At 43.6% G+C, this 24,894-nt stretch overlaps 1 protein-coding gene and 1 pseudogene across 1 annotated transcript; both read right to left on the reverse strand.

Annotated features, from left to right (window-relative positions):
- Window positions 1-2,345: 2,345 nt before the first annotated feature.
- On the reverse strand, window positions 2,346-3,885 carry LOC109304830 (proto-oncogene Mas-like). The gene has a single exon (XM_019527661.1). The coding sequence runs from the start codon at window positions 3,883-3,885 to the stop codon at window positions 2,887-2,889; it is 999 nt and encodes a 332-aa protein (XP_019383206.1). The 3' UTR covers window positions 2,346-2,886.
- A 13,123-nt stretch (window positions 3,886-17,008) lies between these two features.
- LOC109304255 lies at window positions 17,009-17,626 on the reverse strand (annotated as a pseudogene).
- Window positions 17,627-24,894: the final 7,268 nt, after the last annotated feature.

Genomic DNA, 24,894 nt, shown 5'->3' on the forward strand with positions numbered 1-24,894 from the left:
ATTTGCTGAGCCTGTCCAGGTCAGCCTGGATCATCCTCCTCTCCTCAGCTGTGGATGCTTTACCCCAGAGTTTGGTGTCATCGGCAAACTTGGCCAGTCCACTTCTGACACCAATGTCCACATCATTGATGAAGATGTTAAATAGTATAGGCCCTAAGACAGAGCCCTGAGGGACCCCACTGGTCACAGCACACCAAGACAATTGGCTCCCTTTGACCACCACCCTCTGGGTCCTACCGCAGAGCCAGTTCCCTAGCCAGCGGATTGTGGTGATGTCAAGGCTGCAGTTAGCCAGTTTAACCAAGAGGTGATCATGGGATACCAGATCAAAGGCTTTTTTAAAGTCAAGGTATATGACATCAATCTCTTCCCCTTTGTCCAGGTGATAAGTCACCTGGTCATAAAAGGAAATGAGACTGGTCAAGCAAGACCTACCCACAACAAACCCATGCTGGGTATCCCTCAGGATATTGCCTTCAACTAGTCTGTTAAGGATGGCCTCCCTGATAATCTTTTCCAAGACTTTCCCCAGGATGGAGGTCAGGCTGATGAGCCTGTAGTTTGCCGGATCTACTTTCCTCCCTTTCTTGAACATAGGCACAACATTGGCCCTCTTCCAATCACTGGGCACTTCACCAGAGTGCCAAGAACCCTCAAAGATCCGTGCCAGTGGCTGAGCTATGAAGCTCACCAGCTCCCTGAGTACCCTTGGGTGTAACCATCAGGACCAGTTAACTTGAAGGTATCCAGCCTGTCAAGGTGTTCCTTCACGAGGTCAGCTTCAATGGAGGGCAAGGAATCTCCCTCACCCGGGCCTCCCTCACCCATAGTGGGCGGGGCCATCCTATGAGGCTGATGGAAAACTGACGCAAAGTACCCGTTCAGCAAGTTCGCTTTTTCCTGGGCGTCAGTTGCCCCATCTGGTTTAGCAGGGGTCCAATGTTGCCCTTGCTTTTCCTCCAGCTCCCCACATATCTAAAAAAGGACTTTTTATTTTCCTTGGTATTTGTAGCTAGCTGGAGTTCCATCACAGTCTTGGCTATCCTGATTTGCTCTCTGCAAGTCTGGACTAAAGCAGAGTATTCTTCCTTGGTAGCAGTTCCAGTCATCCATCCTTCATAGGTCTTCCTTTTAAGATGCAGGAGGTCTGCCAGTTCCCTGGAGAGCCAAGGGGGCTACTATGCCCTTTTGCTACCTTTCCTCTGAGAGGCCAGTAAAAGGGCACAGCAGCCCCCTTGGCTCTCCAGGGAACTGGCAGACCTCCTACAGATATCCAGCTAGCTATAGATATCCAGTTTTCCAACAGGGAACACCAGAATTCCTGCTAGGGTGGCCAGTGGCAGGACCCTGCCTGCTCAGAGCTGGCACCTTGGACCCAACTGGCTGTGGCTGACCTCCTGGACAAATGAGGCCAGGAGGACATGCTTTGACAGTTCAAAGCAGGCCTCTACTCCCAGAACATCTTCCAGGTGATAGCTGCCCAGATGGCCAGGCAGGGGGCACAAATGGCAGTTACCCTTTTTATTCTTGTATATAAGACATATTTTGTATACTGTTGTATGTGTGAATGAGAGATCACCAAGGGACACAACTCCTAAATGATAATTGGGAAGGTTGCCTAATTTCCTACATTGCTATTTTAACTACAGGAAGGACAAGAATGAAGCATGGTCTGTTCATGTTGCAAATACAGAAAGAAAGAATCATTCTTTCACCCACCTCCCTGCCAGGTACTTGCAAGGCTGGCCTTTATTGGTGTGTGCATCTTGCCCCCCTGCCCCAAGTCTCATTCAGGCCAAATAAGGCCAACAGTGAAAATCTGAGCATAAAGTAATATTGATGAGGATATAATTAACATATAATATGTCTATGTAAATACATCCTAAATATTTATACACAGATATATACCTATACACATATACAAATTATATACATATACAAATATATCCAGACATACAGTAAATGTTATAATGCATATGTACTTTTCCATTACTTTTCATTGTAATATGTTTGGCAATAGAAAGCAGATGTGATAAAAGAACAAAGGTTTCAGCTGATCTACTGTAAATCTTTCAGTTGAGAGATAACATCCTATTGCTTTAAATATAGATATTAAATTTCTCTACCCCAGGAGTTGCTGGAGTAGGTGGGATAAAAAATGAGTCCCATAACAATATTATGCAAATGAACAATTAACTCATTAAATATACATTTACAACTATCAAATTAGTCAGAAAAAGTTAGTGCCAAAGAATAGTAATGTACAAATATCATCATGAGAGATTTGTTGATATTATAATAACAGATCGCCTGTTTACAAAGAAAAGAAAAGGGGCCAGTTTCCAATCTCAAATGTAGATTAATGTCAATCTGGAGAAGTTGTACTGAAATTAGTAGTATGACTCCAGATTTACATGAACATAACCACAGTCAGAATCTGGTCTAGAGGAAGAAGAAACCAATTAAGTTCAAATATTGAATTGAATGTTTTAAGAAAAATGAATTAAAAACTCTGCTGTGAAAGGGTCTCAAAACAGTTTATTAGGTCTGCTCCTTTTCATTCACTCCGACAGATTTTAACATGTGGCAACATTGTCATAGTACAATACATTTCATAGTTTGTTTTTTCAAATGAATATATTACTGTACTAAAAACAAGGCAGAAAGAGTCAATCCAACATTACATAATTCTGGTGTTTAAAGACAAAGAGTTATATCTGTAGTTGAAACAAAGGAACATTAGGAAAAATAGGTATGTGTCCCCCCTGAAAAACAATAGCTTGTTTCTACTGCCAAAGAGATAAAAATCCATCTCCTTATATAAGGGTGCTTGTGTTAACTTCCATGCACACCATGCTTTACTTTGCTTTTGAATGTTCTTGAGCATTAGTGAGCTCGTTCTGAAGCAGCTCTTTGATAGACAGCAGTTTCCTGAGATTCTGGTTCTGATCCATCTTTGAAGGCCCTGTCAAAGACTACTTTGAGGGATTCTCTGAATCGTTTTCCCTTACTACTCCCCACCAAATAATAAATGAGGGGATTGACAGCACTGTTGATGGTGGACAGTAACATAAAGAGGGTCCCCATTACTTCTGGAAGTAATGAATTATAATAATATTGCAAGAGATGCAGGATCCTGAGAGGCAAGGCAAAGATAAGGTAGATAATGACTGTAGTCACTATGATTTTGTAGAACTTTGAAGAATGAGATGTTAGGGAGGTTTTATAAGTCTTCATGACAAGGATCAAGCTGGATAGAATCATGAGTGGAGCACACAACAAGAAATTCAGAATAGAAAGGAAGATAATCATTCCCTGGCATATTTCCCTGTAACTTTCTACTGCCTCTTCAGTAAGTGTATCAATGCATACACAATATTCTGCAATAGTGACCAGACAAGAAAATGTCCACAAAATGGTGCACACAATAGCTGACTGGTGCCTCGAACGGTGACATCGGTACCACACTGGGTAAAGTACACATAAACACCTCTCAACACTGATGACAGTTAAGAAACAGAGGCCAGTGTTATACCCAAAAAGGAAGGTAAAAGTGAAGAAGGTTAGTGTGTGGTAATTACCAAAACTGTCTTCAGAAGCTAAAGCATAGTGAACTAACAGAACAAAGTCACAAAGGAGTAAGCAGGTATCAGCCACACAAAGGTTGGCGATGTAGACAGTGAAAGGGTTCCTTCTGATTTTAAAACAGAGGAACCAGAACATTAGTCCATTCTCAACAAAGCCAAGGAAGGAGATGATCATCATTAGCCAAACTAAACCTGTTACAAATACAAATGTGTTTTCAACAGAAGAGTTTCCTGTTGTTATATTATAATTCATGGAGTTTTCAGTGAAGGTAGAATAGGTCACATTCCACTTGTCCATTTGGAAACCTTCACTTGTGACAAAAAGCTCCTTTTTTCCTACAAAGGAGACAACAAGATGTATCATAAACAAATATATTTCCATAAAGGCCAGGAAAGACTCCCTGTGTCTGAAGAAGGGTGTGTGTGCCTGAAAGCTTGCTAAGAACTTTTTTCTAACTACTCGGTTGGTTTAATAAAAGATATCACATCTACTCAAAGAACTTTGCCTGCCTATGTTCACATAAAGGATTTTTTTTTCATTCAGATAATCAGAAATACAGAGAACAGAATGGAATTTGGTACACCTGCAGCCTGGTCTTAAATGAGATGAGAAAGGGATTCAGTTTGTGTTCACTCCACCCTCAGCTTTGCACACAGCTACTACAGTTTTTCCATCTCTGGGCTTCTGAAATACTTGCTTCCCTGAAAAAGATTATAAATTTACCCTTTACTTCAAAAATCCATTGCTAATTGTTATTGTTAATACTGATATTAAACACCATAGTTAAATGTCAGTAATGTCCAGAAGCCATTGTGTACTGTGGCAGGTGCAGTGCAAATATAGACCCAAGTGTCACTTCAACTATGAGGTCTCTAAAGACTTAAATTCAGTTCATCCCAAAATTATGTCTCTCTCAGAAGAATTGTCCTACTTTACTTCTAAGGCAATTAGGTCTCCCATTGCCTCAATGAATATAACCCAATGTGTTGATCATGTTCCATCCTTCAGAGATGCATAGCTCTCCCATTCTCTCAACAGACATCAGGTAAGCTTGTATACCCCCACAGTGCCTCCCCTTTCCCCTGTACCCTTCCTCCCACATTCTGCCCAGGGAGATACGCTTACCTCTCCTGTGCTCTCAGTGAATGAAATAATGGGCTGCTACATGGGCTTCTGTCATGTCAGCATTCATCTTGATCTGATTCACGAAGAGGTGCGAGACCCTGTTGGAATGCAATTCATTCAGAGGAGAGGTAATATGGCATGTCTAACTAGTAGCATTGCCTTGACTTCCATGGTCCAGTGGGAGAGAAGGATAAGGTGACCAACTTTTCCTCAATAGCCTAGTAAGTTTAAGCACTTACCTAGCATGAGAGAAGTGGTCTAGGTCCCACACATCTTCAGGGTTTTTTTAATCTGGCCCTTCCCAGCCAAGTGTTCTAACTCTTAGGCTGGGCTCTGGATATACTTCAGTCCCCCTCTGAAGATGGGCCATTGAGCAGAAAGGACAGCAAGTGTCACAGGGCCAGAAAGAGAGCAAGTGAGAGAAAGAATGACTCTCTGGCCCAGTGAGGCAGGTGCTACCCTCTGGAAGGGGCAATCCTGGGTTCTGGTCCTAGCTTCCAGGTTGCTTCTGTTTTTCAGCCAATGACTTTCTAATGTCAAATACATAAACAGACAATAAAACAAGCAGGAAGGTGTGGATGTATCCTAGGGTGCAGACAGAAATGACAATTTTAGAGGAATCTGGCCCCTGAAAGCACTCTACAGCTATGACTAAACACATGTCCACAGCTGCAGAGCACTTTAAAAATGGCTGATCATGTGAAAAATTAACCCTGGTATTAAATGGAGCCCCCCCACCTCAAGGACCCAGCCTGTCCTGAGATAGGGCTGTGAGGCAAAGGGGGCCCCATTCTCCACCTCATTTGTCTCTGGCCATTCAGCAGCTGGGGGCTCCCTTGCTCCTGGGAGGCTGCTGGAGCACCCCCACATGCTGACCTGGGCCAGTGCAGGCTGCCTCCAACCCCTCCCCACCCCCCATCTCCCAACCCAACAGGTAAATGTGTTATGGGGGGAGAGGGTGCTTTAACTCATGGCACCTTATGGTAAGTGCCATGAGTTACAGGAGGGCCCTAAAGTCTGTCTGCACCCCTAGTGATGAGGGAATCCAGCTGGAAGGGAGTTCTTTCTTCCAGTCCCTCCTGCCAGGCTTGTTTAGGCATTTTACATGAAAGAGTCATTGGTTAAAATTCATTAACAGCATTGGGAGCAGTGAGCAAAACCCAGGATTAGCTAGCCTTCTTCTAGGACAGTGCCTACCTTATTGGGCCACAGAGCCAGGCTCTCTTTAATTTGCAGGGCTACTCACGTAAATCTTCCACTCTTAGCTGCAAACTTGCCCACCTTCAGCAGGAGAGAGAGAGTTATTCTTAGCCTATCGTAGCCTGGTGCCTGGTGTCTCAGCCATTCTCCAGAGAGGCAGAAGGTATAGATTCCAACAGGGTGAAGTGGACCTAGAACTCAGCTCTCCCAACTGCTAGGCAAGTGCTGTAACCAGCAGACTACTGGGCAAAAGGCGATTGGTCCACCTGGACATTCAGAAAAAGAGAAACACATAATTAGTGACCACCTAGCTTGGTGTTCATGACTTGCTCAGCATCATACAAGGACTCTGTACTAGAGGCAACAATGAAATCCAACAATTCCCGATGACAGCATTCAACTGCTATAACCACAACACTACCCTTCTCTTCCAACAAGCCCCTGTTTTATTCAATACACACAGTCCAACTTCTACAACAAGTTAGACAGAGGCTTATAGACAGTTGTCCTCTTTATTTTACAACCCTGATTTGTTCATAAAACATATTCATCCTCTGCACTAAATGAGGCAAGGGTCTCGCAGAAAAAGCGAAATGTGATTATGTAAGGTGTGGTTTCAGGGCAGAAGGGGATGGTCAAGGGCTAGACTCTGAGGATAGGCGAGATCAGAGTTTGCTTGCACCACTAGAGGAAGAGACCAAGGACCTTCCAGAGACAGAGGAGCAGACCAGATTGGTACCCGGCCAGTGGAGATGGAGAGGTATATACAAAGCAGATCCCATGGCATGTTAAGCTGGAAAACACTTCTAAATCTTCTAATAAGAAGTTCTTCAGTGTTCTGGCTACATAGTGGTGAGCATTAGATGTTCTCCTGGCCCAGCCAAGGTGGAGAAAGGGTTAAATTCCTATACCTAACATGAAGAGATTGCAGAGGAGCTCTGCAACAGAGAGGCACTGAGACCAGATTCAAGTGACCAGGAGGGAGGAAGTTGATTACATTAGGTGTAGGCTCTCATGCTTTGGGACCTATGGGAACTTGTACACAACACAGGGATTTTATGCTCCCTAAATTGAAGTGGTGGTTTTTTAAAAACACCGTGTCAATTTAGGTCGAAGAAAAATCCCATGTTGTGTACACCTGTGTCAGAGCCCAATCCTTACCTGCCTCTCCAACCGCAGGGAGGGGATAGTGAGCTGCTGGTGGGTAGAGCGGTCCCTGAGCTGCGGGGGTGGGGGGGTGCTTCCCTCCACAGCAGCAGCAGCCCCCCCACTCCTCCAGGCAGTGCCTACCCACAGGCAGCCAGTTCAGGCAGTCCTGGGGGGCACTGCAGCCATGGAAGGAAGCACCGGGCCCCCACGCAGCTCAGACAGGATCCAGGGAGTAAAAAGAAAAAGAGATCAGGCTTGCTGCTTTTTTTTTTTTTTTCCTTCTGTGCAGCCTGCCTTCCCAGGCTGCTGCCAGGCTGCCTGCATGGGCTGCCTACACAGCTCCTCAGCCGCATGGAGCCCAGTGCTTTGCTCCATGGCTGTAGGGTAGGAAACTAAAACTCCTCAGAGGTGTTTTACTTTGCAGCGCCCCAAAGTCATTTGCTGCAACCCAAAGTTATTTAAGGCACATTACGATGCTGAATTTCCTACAGCAATGCCATTAAAGGCAAAAGGCATTTAACCCACTTTAAAGTGTCATCTACAAACGTTCCAAGATTTTACCAAGGGACATGCAGGCACAGCAACTGACACTGTAGGGGTGGCTGCAATTCCTGCCCACAGCCTCCTTCCCCCACCCCCCTACCAGGGTGGGCAGACCGCACCATGGGAGCAGTAGTTGGGGACTTTTTTTAAGTCTGCAAAGCAGGTGAAAATTTTCCCCCTTGCCCCCCTGCTCAGTCACATCCCCTCCCTCACTTCCCCACCTCTGCCACTACCACTATCTCTGCTGTCTCAGGGGCAAGGGGAGTTCCAGAGCTGCTTCAGCCAAACTGAGTACTCCTCCACTTCCATATCTTCCTTTGCTTGCTCTTGTACTTCCATAAATTCATAGTTCTGCTCTTCTATCTCTATCACTGTTACTCTACCTTCCTGAACTTTTATCTCTGCTCCTCCACCTTCATGGCAACTGCTATCACTATGACTATGAGGGAGAAGGACCCAGTCAGCTTCAGGGCCTACAGAGCCAGCAGACCTCCCTATGGTGGGTGCCCAGGCAGACACTACTGAAAGTGATGCCTCTGGTGCTGCCCCTTGGTGGGGTGGAGGGTCTTCACGTTATTTCCCTGTTGTGGTTCTTCCAAATGTAATGCATTTGGTGGGAGGAGGTGGAGGAGTTATGTATATAGCCACGGACCCACTGGAGAGAGGAGTGTGAGCTTGGGAGAGGCAGTGGGAGAGAGAGGAAGGATCTCCCCTGGGTGAGAAAAGTCAGAAGAAGTTTTCTATACTTGAAGTGAACGGTTGTTAGAATAGTTGCGAAGCACAGTTGGGATGGGCTGGAGGATTTGTTGTCCTTGGTGATACGACGGAAAGCTGGAGTGGGTATAGGAGCATAGACTTCTGAAGTTTGGGGGTGTCATTTGGGGAGTCTGTTGCTGTTTTGTATCTTATGGATTGCCTGTAAGCTACTCTGAGCCTGTGAGTAGGACATGATAATACTACTGCTACTACTACTAATAGTGTAATTGCAGACTACATGACAATGCAGACACACAAGGGGTAGTATTAAGATTACACCAGCCGCCTTAATTCTAGTATTTTCTAACTTTTGAGTGCAGCATTTTAAATAAAATGCATTTAACATAAATTATTTCATGCAATTTTCTAGGTTTATAAGGAAAAAAACACTGTAAAAACAAAAATTTCATGATATGACACCATATTGACACTTAATGAGGTTGGAACTTTTTGATCTACCACATGGACCTCTGCCACTACTTAGAACTAATAAGCCGTCATCCTCTATACGTGAACCAGCTATACATAGGGATCAGACACATGCTTGGCCAGTGCATTTCAGGTACTTGCTGACAGAGGAAGAACAATGAGATATTTGGGAAATTTGGATGCTATTCCAGGCTCTGGAGGGGAGTGTCCCTAGTAGGTAGAGTCTTGTGCTGTCTCTCACCCCATTCTCATCAATAAATTAAGTGACTGTGGCATTGATGCCTACACAGTTGGATGGGTAAAAAAAAGTTGGCTGATGGAGCGCACCCAGAGAGTGGTGGTGGCCGGGTCATACTCAACCTGGCAAGATGTGAGCAGTGGGGTCCCCCAGGGTTCAGTCCTCAGGCCCAAACTGTTCAACATCTTCATCAGTGACTTGGACGAGGGGGTTGAAAGCATGTTGTCCAAGTTTGCTGATGACACTAAGATGTGGGGCGAGGTGGACACGCTTGAAGGGAGAGAGAGGCTGCAAATAGATTTAGACAGACTACAAAAGTGGGCAGCTGAGAATAGGATGGGGTTCAATGTAGATAAATGCAGGGTGCTGCATCTTGGGAGAAGGAATCTACAGCATACATACAGGCTGGGGAGTTCCCCTCTTGAAAGCACAGAGGCAGAAAGGGATCTTGGAGTCATTATAGACTCCAAGATGAACATGAGCCACCAATGCCAGACCGCAGCCAGCAAGGCCAACCACACCTTGTCATGCATCCAAAGATGCATCTCAAGCCGGTCCAGAGAGGTGATACTCCCCCTCTATGCGATATTGGTCAAGCCGCAATTGGAGTACTGCATCCAGTTCCAGGTGCCACACTTTGAAGAGGATGTGGCCAGACTGGAGACAGTTCAGAGGAGGGCCACCCGCTTGGTGAGAGGGCAGCAGGACAGGCCCTACGAGGAGAGACTGAGGGACCTGCACCTATTCAGCCTCAGCAAGAGGAGGCTGAGGGGGGACCTGGTGGCTGCCTACAAACTCATCAGGAGAGATCAACAGCAGTAGGAAGAGCCCTTTCTCCCCAGCACCACCTGGGGTGACGAGGAACAATGGTAATAAACTGATGGAGAATAGGTTTAGGTTAGAGATCAGAAGGCAATATTTTACAGTTGGTTCCAGATTCTGGCCACCTAACTTCCCAGGGAACTGGTCCCCATCCCTACCTTGGGCAAATTAAAAAACAGGTTAGATGGTCACCTGTCTGGGGTCTTGTGAACCCAGCATTCATTTCTGCCTGTGGCAGAGCATCAGGCTAGATGATCTGTTCAAGTCCCTCCTGACCCTAGCTACTATGAAACTATGAAACCAGTTTCTCTCCCATTCCATCTTTCTCACTCCTAGCTCTGTGTCTCTCTCCCATCTTCCTTGTTTCTCCTGTAACAGAAATGGGATGATATTCAATAGTACAGAATGCAAGGCCATGCATTTAGGGACTAACAACAAGAATTTCTGCTGTAAATAGGCAGCTCCTCAGTTGAAAACAGAGGAACAGAAAGACTTGTTGCTCCTCTATTCCTCTACCTATATTCATTGATAACAGGGTGGCTATGAGCCACCAGTGTGACACAGCTATGAAAAAAGCATACCCAGCTGTAGCATATGTGGGGGATGGTACTTCCAGTAGAAATAAGAAATACTATTGCCATTGTACAAAGTCCTGGGGAGACCTCATGTGGAATATTGTGTACAATTCCACACACCCATATTCAGAAAGGATGAACTCAGACTAGAACAGGTGCAGAGAAGGATTACTGGAATAACCAGACTAAGGAAGAGCCTGTTTTAAGGGAAATACATTTGTCCTGTTTAGCTTAGCAAAAAAAATAAAAATAAAAATTGCTGACAGCAATTGTTTTCTATAAATACAATATATCAGGGCAAACACAAGGGAAGAAGAGCTATCTGAGCTAAAAGACAATGTTGGAATAAACAATAGGTAAGAACTGCCCATGGATACATTTAGGTTGAAAATTAGAAGTATGCATCTCTTGGAAGATCAAGAACCCTGAATAGCCTTCTAACAGGAGCAGACAATTTAACTATTTTTAAACTGGAGTTTGATCAATCTGTGGAAGGGACAGCAAGAGATTGGACTCACTGAATCAAAGGTTGATCCCAGTCGTGTCCTATATTCCCGATCATACTTTTACATTATAAACCTCTATTCAGTAGTACCAAATAAAGCTGACACTTGATAAAGGAGCTATTATATCAGAAGACTATTCCCGTGTCTTAAAAGCACAATGTAAACTGGAGCCCTACTGTGCCAGACACTCCATACAAACTAAGAGACATGTTCTGTCCTAAAAAGTTTAAAATCCAAGTAGACAAGGCACGTGGAGAAGGAGAGAAAGGAAATAATATTATCTCCATTTTATGTTTAAGTAGCAGAGGCACAGAAAAGTGAGCTGCCCAAGCAAGGCTATACAGAAACTTAATCTGAGTCCAGTGCTGTAGCAAGGAAGTTTGGTGCCTGGTGCAAGCCAGCAGTGGCAGACCATCTTTTCCCCAATGCACAGATGTGGGGGACACATGCCCCCCCCCCAAGTTTTCCCAGGAGTGCACACAGCAGTAGGAGCTGCCCTTCCCCCGTTCTGGCACCCCCCGAAATGAGCAGCTTGTGGCTCCATCCTGTGCCCTGCCCCAGCTAGGCAGTGCCTGCTGGTGCCCCTTTGCTTTGGCACCTGGGGTGGTTTGCCCCTCTCGCCCCCCCCCCCTTTTGCTCCGGTCACAGTCCAGTGCCTTGACCACATAACCATCCTTCCTACAGTCACCTGCTCCTATGAAAAGAACTAATTCAGACTGGCAACATTATGAGCTCTCATGGCACAAATGCAAACAATTGCAAAAAATGAGACAGTGCAGAAGCAGATCCTTGCTGTACAGGAGGATACATTGTATTTTCCTTCACATCTAAATTGGTAAATAAATTGCTTACCTATTCCCTTTCACTACAGTTGGTCTGCACAGTGAACATAAGCTGAGGAATTAATGATGAAAGGAATATTACTTAAGATATTCATTGTTATCTACATTTCCTCCACAGCTCAAAATATTACTCCATTTCCAGCCACTAGCTGTTCTGTGTTGATTGTGCTTCTGGATTTTTATCTCTGATGGAAGTTAAGATATCTCTGTCCTGTAAATAACTGTGAAACAGAAGAAATTTCTCTGCATCAATTGTTACTTCTATTCCATTAGCAACTGAAAGACTCCAGTTAAGTTCTGCACCCCATTGATTTGGGCATTAAAAAGACTCAAAAAGTTGACCCAGTCCCTTCAGAGCTTACAAAATTAGCAGACAAGTGATTGCTATAGTGTGTGGGTGGAAGGAAACAGCAATGTATACACAACTCTTATGAACTTTTATATACATCGATGTGAATTGCTCCCTTCCTCCAAAATCCCTGTCTTGAGCCTAGCCATTGTTTGCTGGCAGATTATTTTTGGGGGGAGGGGTAGGAGGCAGAGGGAGGTGTGCCAGGGCAGAGATGGTGCTTGAAGAGGGATTCGGTAAAGAAGGAAGATGATAAAAGTAGTAGCCACATTAACGTAGTGGTTTGCAACCTATTTAGATATAAGGCACTGCCCACTTGACTCAAGTCACCCCTCCATAAGTTTTGCGAATAGAGCAGCACCCCAGTTCAAAAAGTAATCTATTTATTGCAGTGCTTGTATCCTTATAGAGGCGTAAAGCAGTTAGGGCAGGGAGATGACAAGGCAGAAAGGAGCCTGAGCTTGCACTTATCTCCTACATCTGCTTATTTCCTCATATCTCCCATCACCCTTCAGAAGTTCTTCCAGTGGCCCAGGGTTCCCCATCACCCTAGTTGAGAATCACATCCTTAAGGATAAGCTCAGGGAGCATGCTTCACAAAAGCCTCTGTCTCATGCCAGATGAGATCAGGCTGCAAAACCAGAAGTCTCATAGGAATCCCAGGTCATGGAGGCCTCTGTCCAAAAGGGGAGAGTGAAATAATAGTGAAGCATTTCCTACTCCTGGTCATGAACACATGGGGTACAAGCTGTTTGGTGAGGCCAGCCCGCTCTGCGGAGGTCACAGCAGCACCTTATTGAATGCGATTCCTCTTACTTATCCTGCTTCTGCCCTTGCCACTATATGGCATGGCAGAGGAGGCAGTGGTCAGTAGGGAGGGAACTGTGTTGTACGTATTGTACCTTGTGTGTGACAGGAACACAAGTCAAATGGCTTTGGACAGAAATCCATGTTTACTTGGATCTGGCCTTTGACCCATCCTTTTCTATGGCTTTTTCAGTGGCAATTAGTCTCCAAGATCAGTGGAAGGGCTATGATAGCACTCTTTCCTCAATCCCTCTTCTCCTTATGCCCACAAGCCTACATTCATCCTACAGGGGATAGGATCTAGAAAGTTAAAAACAGGGAATCTGTAGCAGGGGTGTCCAAGGGAAGTCTTTTGGTGGGCTATAAGGGAGTCTGGTGAGAAGTCATGCAACTCCCAACCTCTCTCTTTTCCAATGCAAAGATGGTACCCTGTACATTTAAGGAAAAGACAAGGTTGGGGGGGGGGACAATATTTACTCTGTGACCTCTTGTTTCTTCTCTGATTCTCAACTTTTTCTTCTTCCAATCTATGTCTTATTCTACCATCTTCCCAGCTGTCCATTCACCTCTCTGTTTACACATCCATTACCCATACCTTCCTTCCTATTTACAATCAGCTTTGCCATCCCAGCACATCTGCCTCCTGGTTTAGATCACCCATATCCCATTAGCTCCCACTGATCCAACCTCCACTAGGACACTTACCCCTCTCCTCCAGTCTGAGAACTGGTCTTCTTCTTACCCAACCTCTTCACTACTCAGAACCACACCTACAGCTCTGGTTTTTTTCTCATCCAACAGCCTCAGAGTCAGAAAGATTTTTCCTCCATCTCATGATAAGCACACAGAACACCCTGCAAACAGAATCCTTTCCCTTCATACATATCATGTGTTGTCACTAGGCTTAGAAGCTGCCCTCCTCCCTTGTACAAAAACCATCCCAATTTCTTATTAGATCTAGAGGATTAAGAGTAGAGGCACCAGGGAAGGACCATGGGACCAGGGAGCATGTTTAGAGAGCGTAACTTTTTGTGGGTGTCAGAGTAGGATTGATCTGAACTTGCTCCCCACAAGTCTGCCTCACCTTTTCTCAACTTTTTAATCTTACTGCCTGCAATCTGTGGATTTCAGGAAGATGTACTATGCCATAAAGTGTATTTATCTGCAGTACAGTGATCTGCATAAGGAGGCTGACAGTTGTTATATTGGTGATGGGATCCAGTCCCATGGCTCCTACTCATCAGTTACTCCCGTATTTTTCTTCTTTCATATTATTTTTAAAAACCTGTTAATAAAATATAGAAAAAGCATAGAGACAATTCAAAATCTTCATGGAAAGAACCAAATAGCTTTGCGATTGAGTTTCTCACTAAACTCCTTGAGTGACTAAACCTCCAAGAACACATACATGCGTGTCACGGGGTGGCCCTATGAGCAGCCGTGATCCCACTAGCGCCCCCTGCCATGCCAATTAGGAGATCCAGCACCCTCTTATTCTCGCCCGCCACATCTTTGATGTCATGTAATTTAGTTTGGGAGGCTGCCTTGGATCTCCTAGTATCTATGGGTGACTTGGTGCACCCCAGCCTTATAGGCTATGTGTGCCTCCTACCTCCCCTTCAGCACGCCCCAAGCCTTGCAGCTGTTCTGGATGTTCTCGTGTCTCCAATATACATGCCCTCACCGGGGCCTCTCCGATATATGCGCCCTCGCTTGCTCTAGCGCCCCTGTGTTCATTAGCCCTCGCCCCTCTCTGGGGCCTACTCGTGGGTTCGCCTTTCTTCAGGCCCTATTGTATGCGTCGGCCCACCTTGGGCCTCCACCCGCGCCCTCGCCCTTCTCTGGGGCCCATGTCCCGTGCTTCTCACACCCTCGCCCTTCTCTGGGGCCTATGTCCTGTGCCAAACCGCACTTGGGGCTCAGGTGGCACGCAGCCGTGCCTGGCCCCCTGACCCTTCTCGGGGTCTTTCGCCCAACAGGGCAAAGTACCGCCCTCGGGCTGGGGTATCAACCCCACACACCGCACCACACCAGTGCCAAACAGCTGTGCCCCCGGCACTGCTCTGTTCCCTAACAGGGCACCCAGGAAACCCCACCCCCCAGACTACTGGGGATCTCCTGTGATGCCTCCTTGCACCCCTACAGCCTCACCCGGTTCTCCGGTAATATACCTAATGAACTCAACAGAACCATAAGCCAACCGGCTGCAACAGAACAACAAGCCTAACAGCTATAACATAAAGTCCAGGCCCCACCTGGCCTTCCAGTAAGACCTCCTGGTCAGGGATCTCTCCCCTCTTGCCATGATGCAGCTACTCGCTCTATCAGTTTGCTCAGCTCCACTGCAGAGCTCTCACTCCTCTAGCTGCCTGAAGGTAACTACTCCCTAGGCTCCGGCCTGGGCTGTTTATAAAGGCCCGGCCCTGCCCCTGGCGGTCAGCCGACTCAATCGGTTGCTCTAGCAACCCTCACCTGCTGTCCTGGTGAGTGACAGCTAAGCCCCCTTCGGCCATTATTCAGTAGCAGGCAACCTGGCACCCTGCTACAATGTGTTAGATTAGTTAACTTCCTACTTTATAGTTAAGGTAAATGTCATGAAGCAATCTGAGTGATAATGTTCTTATGTAGAGCTGCATATCGGATACAAAATTATCAGAGGAACTTTGCCTGAGAAATGCTAAAGTCAGAGGGAACTACATACATATACAATAAAATAAATTTTGGAGTGACACTTAGTTTTCATAGAGAAACTCAAAAATCAACAAGATGGACATCACCTACTTACGGCTATACCAGAAACTTAAATGTTTTACCTAAGAACATAAGAATTGTCATTTACTGGGTGAGACCATAGGTCCATGTTGCCCAGTATCCGGTGTCACACACTGACAGAGAGTGGATGCTGAAAGGGAGAGTGAACAGAGTAAGACCAGGGTTTCCCCACCCCGTTCCTCTCCCACTTGCAGCCTCCAGCATTTAATGTCAAGGAAGTGCTAATTCAGAGGCTGTACCCCTAACTCCCACATTCAATAACTACTGATGACTTTTCCTCCAAGGTTTTGTCTAATCCCTTTTTGAATCTAGCTAAACTATCAGCTTCCACAATATCTTGTGACAACAAGTTGCACACTTTATTTACATACAAAAGATCTTCCTTTTGTTAGTTAAATTTCCTGCAAGTTTCATTTTCCGGCTCCTAGTTCTTGTACTGTGAGAGATAGTATATTGTAAATCCCAATTTACTTTCTCTTTACAATTTACTGTTTTGTAAATCCTTATCACGTGGCACCCTCAAGCATCTCTAAACTCAATAGACCTGGCCTCTTTAATGTCTCTTCATATGGAAGCCCCTCCATACCACTAATCATCCTTGTTGCCCTTCTCTGTAGCTTCACTAGTTTTTTCAATATACTTTTAGAGGTATGGGGACCAAATTTGGGAACACTATTAAAGGTGTGCTCACACCATGGATCTATAAAATAGAAAAATAATATTTTCTGTTTTGTTTATAGTTCCTTTCTTAATAATACCTAACCTTTTGTTTGCCAGTTTGACAGCTGCTGAACACTGATAATTGAAAATAAACTATATGTCTGAATTGAATCCTGTGTAAAGTGGTCTGGGTTTTAAAGACGCTGAGAACTTATATGTCTCATTGCCTTCAGTGGTATTTGTGGATGCTCAAGCCTATTTATAACACGTTTCTACCCATGGTTCTCTTGGACTGTTCAGACTGTCTCACCAATAATCTTTTCCACTGAAGCATTTCTGCCCCCCATTTACCTTACCTTCGTTGTCTGAAGACTTTTCTCTCTATAGCCACTTCTGTTTGTGCCGTGTCAGTTTGCTGAATACATTTAAAAGAAATATATACATACTGATTTTACATCTTTTTGTCTGTACTTTTTCAAGACTCAACCAATGAAGATAAAAGTAATATTATCTCACCACCTGTTCTGTTTTAAAGCAGAACAGTATTTATTTTCACATAAATTGTATAGAGATGCAGTGAATCATGACATCTTCAAGGTCCAATTATTTGTCTCAAGGGTTTCACTCCAGAACTTTAGAGAACTATTTCAGCTGTATCTGAAGCATGGGCAACTTTCCTGGCTTCTTGTTTGCATCCCATCAGTATAGGCTCTATTCAGAACCACCTTGAGGGTTTGCTTGAACTGCTTCTTCTTGCTACTTCCTCCAAAGAAGTAAATGGCAGGAGGATGGGGGTTGATGCTGCTATTAAGAGTGGAGAGGAAGAGGGTGACAAGATGTAGTTGACTGAGCAAAGATAAACGATAGTAATAATGCAGAAGATATAATATCCTCATAACAATGAAGTTCAGGACCCAGATGAATATAACCACTGCCTGGCAATGGCTAGTGTCATCTGAATGCTCTTCTATTAACTTCTCTTTGCACATCAGATATTCAGCTATTGTCACTAGAAAAGAAAGCATCCAGAGTTCACACCATTGTTAATTGGTGCAGTGAGTTTCAGCACTGTTACCAAACAGGATAAACAATTGACAAACACTCTCAAAACTGAGGGCAGTCAGAAGATAGAAACCAGCGTTATATCCAAGTAGGAAGCTAACAGATAACATGGATGTCAAATAGACACCATAGAAGTATTCATAATCAGAAATGTTCTCAGTTGACAGTACAAATGTACAAAGCAGCAAAGAGAGATCAGCAAGGGATGATCATGCCAGGAAAGAGATTACCATAATTACCTAAAGTGAGGTTTATGTCTCCCAGTACCATTCATCTGTAGAAATGTTTCTCCCAGTTGAGATGTTTAGTGGGTCTTCGCTGGGCAAAAATATTCTGTTTGACTCATCCATGAGGAAAGCTCAAGTTTGGATAATACAACTCTTCTGTAAGTATGTCTAAAAATACTGTGAACATGGTGTTTTGTATTATTTTTCTTTTTTGCTAGTCACTGTTGTCCTTATTAAATGAGAAGGTCTGAGCAATAGGAAAATATGCCATTGTCTATATTTTCTGAAATGAGGAAGGCATGCAGACAGATTTTTTTCTTAGCAACTAGTAAAAAAATGAGAAGTCCAAGGATTTAGAAGAAATTGTGAGCTTTCCTATACGGTTGTTCCAGTGGGATATGGAAATTCAACCACCATGTCACATTGCAAATTAATATAAAAGAATGAGATAATACATTACTCTTGTCTTATCTTTATTATTAGAGCTAGAAACTGTTCTTAGAAAGGTACATTCAACTCCCATTGAAGTCAATAGAAAATATTCCATATATGTGTGTGTGTGTGTGGTATATATTTAAAGTTTTCAATATATACATGATATAATTTAGGTATATATCAAGGCTTTTAAATATATGATTATATGATTTAATTGAAAAAAATACCTGTAAGTCCTCTTTCTCCATGATGTTTCCACTCAGTAGTATCTCCCACTAAATTACAAAATTGAATAACTTTGTTGTTCAGTGAGATTCATTCCTAAGCGGCATTAATGGCAAGCTTACAAATTAGAGTTTCACACTGTAGCTACAAAGTAATTTGAATTGGTCAGGAAATGGTTTCCCTGACCTGTGAAAGTTTTCAAGATCTCCAAAGGGTCCCCATTCCACATGAGGGCAAATCTAGGACTTTTTAGAGGTTTTGTGAAAGGCACAAAAAGGGAGTGACCCCAGTGGGATTCTGAGGTCCCACTCCTGTGGACCCCAGAGCACCCTTGTGGGATGTGAAAGATGAGGTTGAACATGAGCTTGAAGTCCTTAATTTAGACGAGGGACTTGAAACGTGTTCTGTCCCTTCTTAGGCAAGTACCATAATCACTGGGCTATAATGCTATAATCTGTTATAATATGTAAATGCATATTTAATTATTTATTCAAAATGGAGCAGCTTTAACAGCAGAGACAGAAAAACTGATTGTACAGTCTGGTGGTTATGTTGTTCACCCAGGAGAAAGAGATACTGTGATTCAAGTTTCTGCTTAACTCAGGTAGAGCAGAAATATGAACACTGGTCTCCCACAGCCTATACCCGTGCCCTAGCCACTGGGCTATTAGCTATCTTGTAGTGGAAAAACAGATTTGTCTTCCCTCTCTGTTGGACCCAAATTCCATCTTTATCAAACCTGTTGTATATAATCCCATGAGAAAGCTTGGGTTCCATAAATAGACATTTTCTGACAAACAATTTTTTGTTTTGCTGTAAAATTTTACATTAACATTATTTAACCAAGCATATAAACATGGTCCAGCACTCTGCACCATAAGGAAAAATTCCTGGAATGTTATGTAAATATATATTCCAACATGGATTGATTGCAATACAAGTTAATTACCCAGCTTTTCTGCATTTGACTGGTACTCAACTGAGTCCTGAAACAAGCTCTTCTTTCATTCTCATTCCTTTTGCTTCACAGGAGAGAGTTAACCTACTATTAAGTGAATTAATCTACCTCCTTAAGGTCCCACTAAAGACAACATAAAAAGAAGAATATACATTCTGGAGCTAAGTCTGTGCAGCTATTAGGTAAGTGGAATTACTCACTCCAGTATTAAGCTTCTTTTCATGAACCCCAATTTCCTTGAGTTCAAAAACAGTTCTTTTTACAGGGTGTAAGAAAAAAACCTTCAAGAAATACCCTGGAAAGTTTCAGCTTTTATCAGTCAGATCTTTTCAAAGGCATTAGTCTGCATAACCCATGAATGCTGACCACACTACCTTCTGTGAGGTAGTATGTGGTAACCAAGTAAACCATCTAAAAAAGTGTCAGGAATGAGAACGTGAATGAAGTCTTAGTTATTAAAGGGGGAAGAAGTCTCACAAAACCACTCAAGGTTACTCTAAGTAACAGCATAGTGTAGGTGCTCATACTCTGGGCACCTGAAAGCAGTATGAAAACTTCAGAATAGAACAGTGAGTTTACATAAGAAAACCTAAAGAGAAAAGCAAAGAGGATTGGTGCAAAAGGAGAGCACTATGCAAGAAGGTGCCTGGCTGACATTTGTGGAAAACTGAGATATCTCTCTCCAGTGAGTAAAAAGAATGCAAATAATTAAAATGTAATGCTGAACTTACTAAGATCATTCCCAAGTGAGAGCATTCAAAGGTAGCAATGGAAGAAGTCCAATCCATCCAATTACATCCAGGAGGGCTTCTCCAACTGTTCATATTTACTAGGAGAGGGAGGAGCAAATAGTGACTCTGAAAACTATCCGCTCTTCCCCAAAAAAGGAATGCAGTTTTCCCATTATCCAAAATATCAGAGATATGCTAGGCAGAGGATTTTACGCTGATTGGTAGAGGCAGGGCTTCAAATGGCCTCAGCCATTGTCTGGTGACAAAATCCAGCGATATGCTTGGAAGTTGACAACTATGGGAACAGGATGGAAATACATGAAAAGTTGTTCTGAGTTTCTACAACAGAAAGAGGCACATCTCTATACAACCAAGCAAAAACCTACTAAGTGGGTAGGGAATCTGTTTGGGGAGGATAAGATCTGAGAAAAAAGGGGGGGGAAAAAATCTCATTTTAGAATTGTACCATCAAATTCAAACTAAAATAATTGGATTGCCTTTGTATCTGTAGCATCTTTCCCTTCCTCCCAATTTCTCTTATACTTTTGAACGTGTTATCACTCTAGGATCTAAGAAAGAAAAGAATAAAATGGTCCTATGACTGGCATTGGTCGAAGGAGCGTGAGAAAAAGTAAACGAACAAATGTTGGAAATTCAGCATCTTCCTCTAATATCCTTATCCACCCACTCCCACTGGTAATGAATAAGAAATACTAAAGCAAAACTGAAGATGTTGCTCCCAAAATTTGAACAGAATTAGGAGCAACTAAGCTATCTGAGAAATCCCCTGAGGAATTTCCTTGTTCTTGTTGCAAAGTATCAAACTGTTTTTACACGGAGATGTTACTGTGTGCTGGAACGAACATTCAGAGCCAAAAAAGGAGACAGTTTGCTCTGTCTTCTCCTTCAGATGTTTCATGTAAATTACCCAGTCCCCAAGCGGGAAGTGCTACTGATTAATGTGAGAAACAAACAAACCCCAAAAAAGGGTGAGAATAAAGTTACAAGAAGAAAGGACGTTGGATTGAAAGAAAACAATTTCTAATTGATTTCCAAGGCTTTCAATTAACAAGTTTATCTTCTGTCCAGCAATTACAAGACCAAAAATAAATGCCAAATATACATCTCCAAAAAAGGCAATAAAAACTTACTTTCCCATTAAATGTGGAAAAGCATAAAGGAGTCACAAGACTAGCCAGTGTCCAAATAGCTTGGAGTCTGAAAAACTCCAGGTCCCTCCAGGTCCCCTAATCTTTACGGCAGTCAATTTACAACACAGTTAGTTAACTGGTGTAGTTAACAGATGTAGCTACCACTGTTAACTACACCAGTTAACTACACCAGTTAACTTCCACTCCTGGGGAAAATCAGGAGTAATGGCCACAAACTCCTGGAAGACCATTTCAGGCTTAACACTGGGAAAAGCTTCCTCACAGGTTGGGTGTCCAGACCGTGGAATATGCTCCCTCCAGAGGTGGTGCAATCGCCTGCTCTAGAAATGTGCTTTAGTTCAGTCTGTTACTTTCCAAGTAGCATTCAGATGTTTTTCTCCCATGGTGTAATTCTCTGTAAAACGATTTATTCCAGAAGTGTGTAAGTAGAGTTCTGGAGTAATACTATGGCATCATAATTTGTTGCTAAAGAATGGGCTTTGCCTGGCATTCTCATAGCTGTCATAGTTTTTTTACCATGGGACTTGGAGTAAAGAAGCATTTCCACTCTGCACACGGAGCGGTGACCTTGATTTACAAGAAAGGGGGAAGGGAGGACATTAGAAACTGGAGACCAATCACTTTACTAAACATAGACTATAAGTTGTTCACTTAGATATTAGCAGCATGTTTAGGGGGGATACTTGTACAGCTGGTGAGAGGGGAGCAAACTTGCATGGTGGTGGGGAGAAGGGCAGCACAAACTCATTGGATTGTTAGGGACATGTTAGCTTAATTTGGGAACCGAAGTAGAATTCATTAGTGGTAAACCTGGATTTATAAAAAGCATACAATAGTATTGTGCATGAATTTTTGTGTGGGGTGTTAGATAAGATGGGCTACCGGGGAAATTTGTGGGGCAGGTGAGGGCTATTTATGGGAGGGCAAAGAGCAGGATTATGGTCCAGGGATTTTTAGGAGAAAGGGGAACTGTGGGTAAAAGTGTGGTACTGGTGGTGGGGAGTTGGGGTGATTTGGGGAGATTTGGGCTGAGGGTGGAAAGGGAAAGGATGAAGGTGCTGGGGGTGATTATGGATGGTCAGGGGAAAGAGAAGGAGGCATGGGAGAAATTGGAGGGAAGGGTGAAGTGGGTGGTGGGGTTGTGGGGAACACAGGGATTGTCATTTAGGGGTAAGGTACAGATGATAAAGCAGTGTCTACTGCCACTGATTTACAGGAATTGTGTATCCACCATCCTGGGTACAGGCGCGAAGACTGCAGAGGATGTTGTGTTTGGGTTTTTGCGGTGGCGGAGGAGGAATGGAGAGAGTGGCTGGGGGGAAATGTATAAGGATGAGGGGTTGGGGGGATAGGGATTGCCAAACATAGAGACATTTGTTTATGTCCATTTTCTGAAGATGGTGGTGAGGGAAGTTAAAGGGGGAATGGGATAGCGGGGCATTTTTGTAGGTTTTGGGCAGGGAAGTTAAGGAGATGGAGTTTATATGGGGGAAGGTGGAAATGGTTGTGGGCATGGAGGATGTCGCTGCAGCATGCGCAACTGGGGGCTTTTCTTAAAGCACAGGGATTGGAGAGAATGGGGCTTGATGGACTGGGGGACTTGAAAGGGGTGTTTAAGTTTCTGAGGGAAAGGGAGGTAGTTACAGATGTGGCACAATTGGAGTGGGACCAAGTTAAACACGTGTGGAAATGCGTGGAAGGGAAGGCACGGAAGGGGGAGCACAAGGCGTGAGCGTGGGGGGCAGTGCGGAAAATATTACCGGTAAGGGAAACATTGCATCGGTGAGGATTAGTTAGGTAACCAAAATGTCCGAAGGAAATTTGTGATAAAGATGAGTCAGTGTTTCAAGTCTTATGGGATTGTTTTTATGCACAGAAAGTGTGGGGGAGGGTGGCTAGTTTCTTGAAAAGCACGAGAAAGGGAAATGGGGTGTCTTTTGAAAATGTGTTGTATGGGCGAAGGGAAGACACAGATGGGTCACGGGCGGTTAGGGTTTTGTTGGCTTGTGTTAAAGTGGCTATTTGGAAGGTTATGTGTTTGTTAGTTAGGAAGAGGCTTTGTTTCTTGACCATGGAGTATCTGCAATTAGGGTTACATGAGCTGAAATTTTATATAGCAAAGAGAGGAAAAGGGCAGTTAGGGTAGGGACAAAGGGAATGGGGAGCTGTGGAAAGGGACTGATTGGCACCCATTGTTCTTGCCAGAGTTAGGCATCAGGTAAGCTTTGGGGATGTCAAATAAAGAGACTTTATAGGAGGTGGGACGTGTATTTGGGAGAGTAAGTAAGCAGGTTATGTGGAAAAATGTTGTTGCTTTGTAGTATATATGATAGCTGATGTTACAGATGGGTTTTCATTGGATATATTGCCTTTGTTTTGGTATTTGCTGATTTGTATGAAATGAAACATTTGTATGTATGACAGCCATGTAAATTAAATGTTACAAATGTGTGTTTCTTTACTGCTGAATAATTAGCATATTTGGTATTGTGTTATCTTTTTCTTTAAGGTGTAACAAATATGTGAGTTATTTTGAGTGGAATATTAAGAGTCCTCTGAGTTTGCTTGTATGATAATTCTGGCGGGGAGTTATGTTAGTGTGACGGAATAGCCAGTGGCAGCTTGGCCCGGAGGTTTGGAAAAGTTCAGAAATGATTGGTGAGGGGGGAAGGGTTCCTTTTTCCCCACCGATCAGGCCCTGTAAAAGGAGAGGGCTTGCCCCCCGCACCCCCACCCAAGGGCCAGGTAGGGAAACTGGACCTGAGAGCATGTCACCTGATTGGGCCTGCCAGCCACCTGGAGGGGGATAAAAAGGGCAGTGTGCCTGACCTCGGGAAGAAGAGATCACCAAGGGATGAGGAAGAAGGGCCCTGAAGAGCTGATGAGAGCTGACCAGCAAGGGTGAAACAGTTGCCCCAGAAGAGCCCTGAAGCTGGTAGCGGGTCTGAGCTGCAGTAAATCTGGGGGTGATCCCACCCCACATTAATAAAACAGCCTCTTTCACCTAAAGGTTTGGAAGTGCTCACAAAATGGACAGCTGAAGAAACAACTTCCTTTCTTGGGTTGTGTATCTCTAATTCATTCCATTACTGCAGAACTTTATAATCTGACAAGAGTAAGAGCCATGGGTGCCCTTCCGGAGTTGTGCTAAGATTTTCATTGCCAGACTTTCCATTTGATAGTTGTATGCGTGAATTTATTTTTATTAAAGGATAATAAAAACTATAACAAATTAAACTTAAAATATTTCTATTGCATTGCTTGAAGTTTTTAACCATGGTAAAGTCTGCATCTGAAGAGAAGGAAAACAGGAAAACAATTAGTATAATGAAGTATGATACAATGACCATTGTGCCTTCTTTCTTAATCATTTTAATATTATTCCAACTGGAAAAGTCATAAACAGGAAGGAAGGAAAGAAAAAACATTTTCTGAAAATCTAAAAAGTTAAAAAAAAAAATCAAACCAGACAGAATATTTTCTTTACCTCCAAGTGTGATTTGACTCTAAAAAGCAAGTGTAAAAAAGACTGCAGTGGAACTGTATCTCAGTTCTCTCTTGGTGACTCCAAGTCAAATGGGCTCAATAAGCCCTGGCCTTTTTAACAGGTAAGCCTCCAAACTCAACCTAGACTCAAACTGCTTTCTTTCTCACACATCATCATCACTAGTAAAAGCACTGACAGGCCAGATCACCTTCAGGAGAAATATTGCAAAATGAGAA

This window comes from Gavialis gangeticus, unplaced genomic scaffold, assembly GCF_001723915.1.
Source record: "Gavialis gangeticus isolate Ggan-Ray unplaced genomic scaffold, GavGan_comp1, whole genome shotgun sequence".
NCBI lineage: Eukaryota > Metazoa > Chordata > Crocodylia > Gavialidae > Gavialis > Gavialis gangeticus.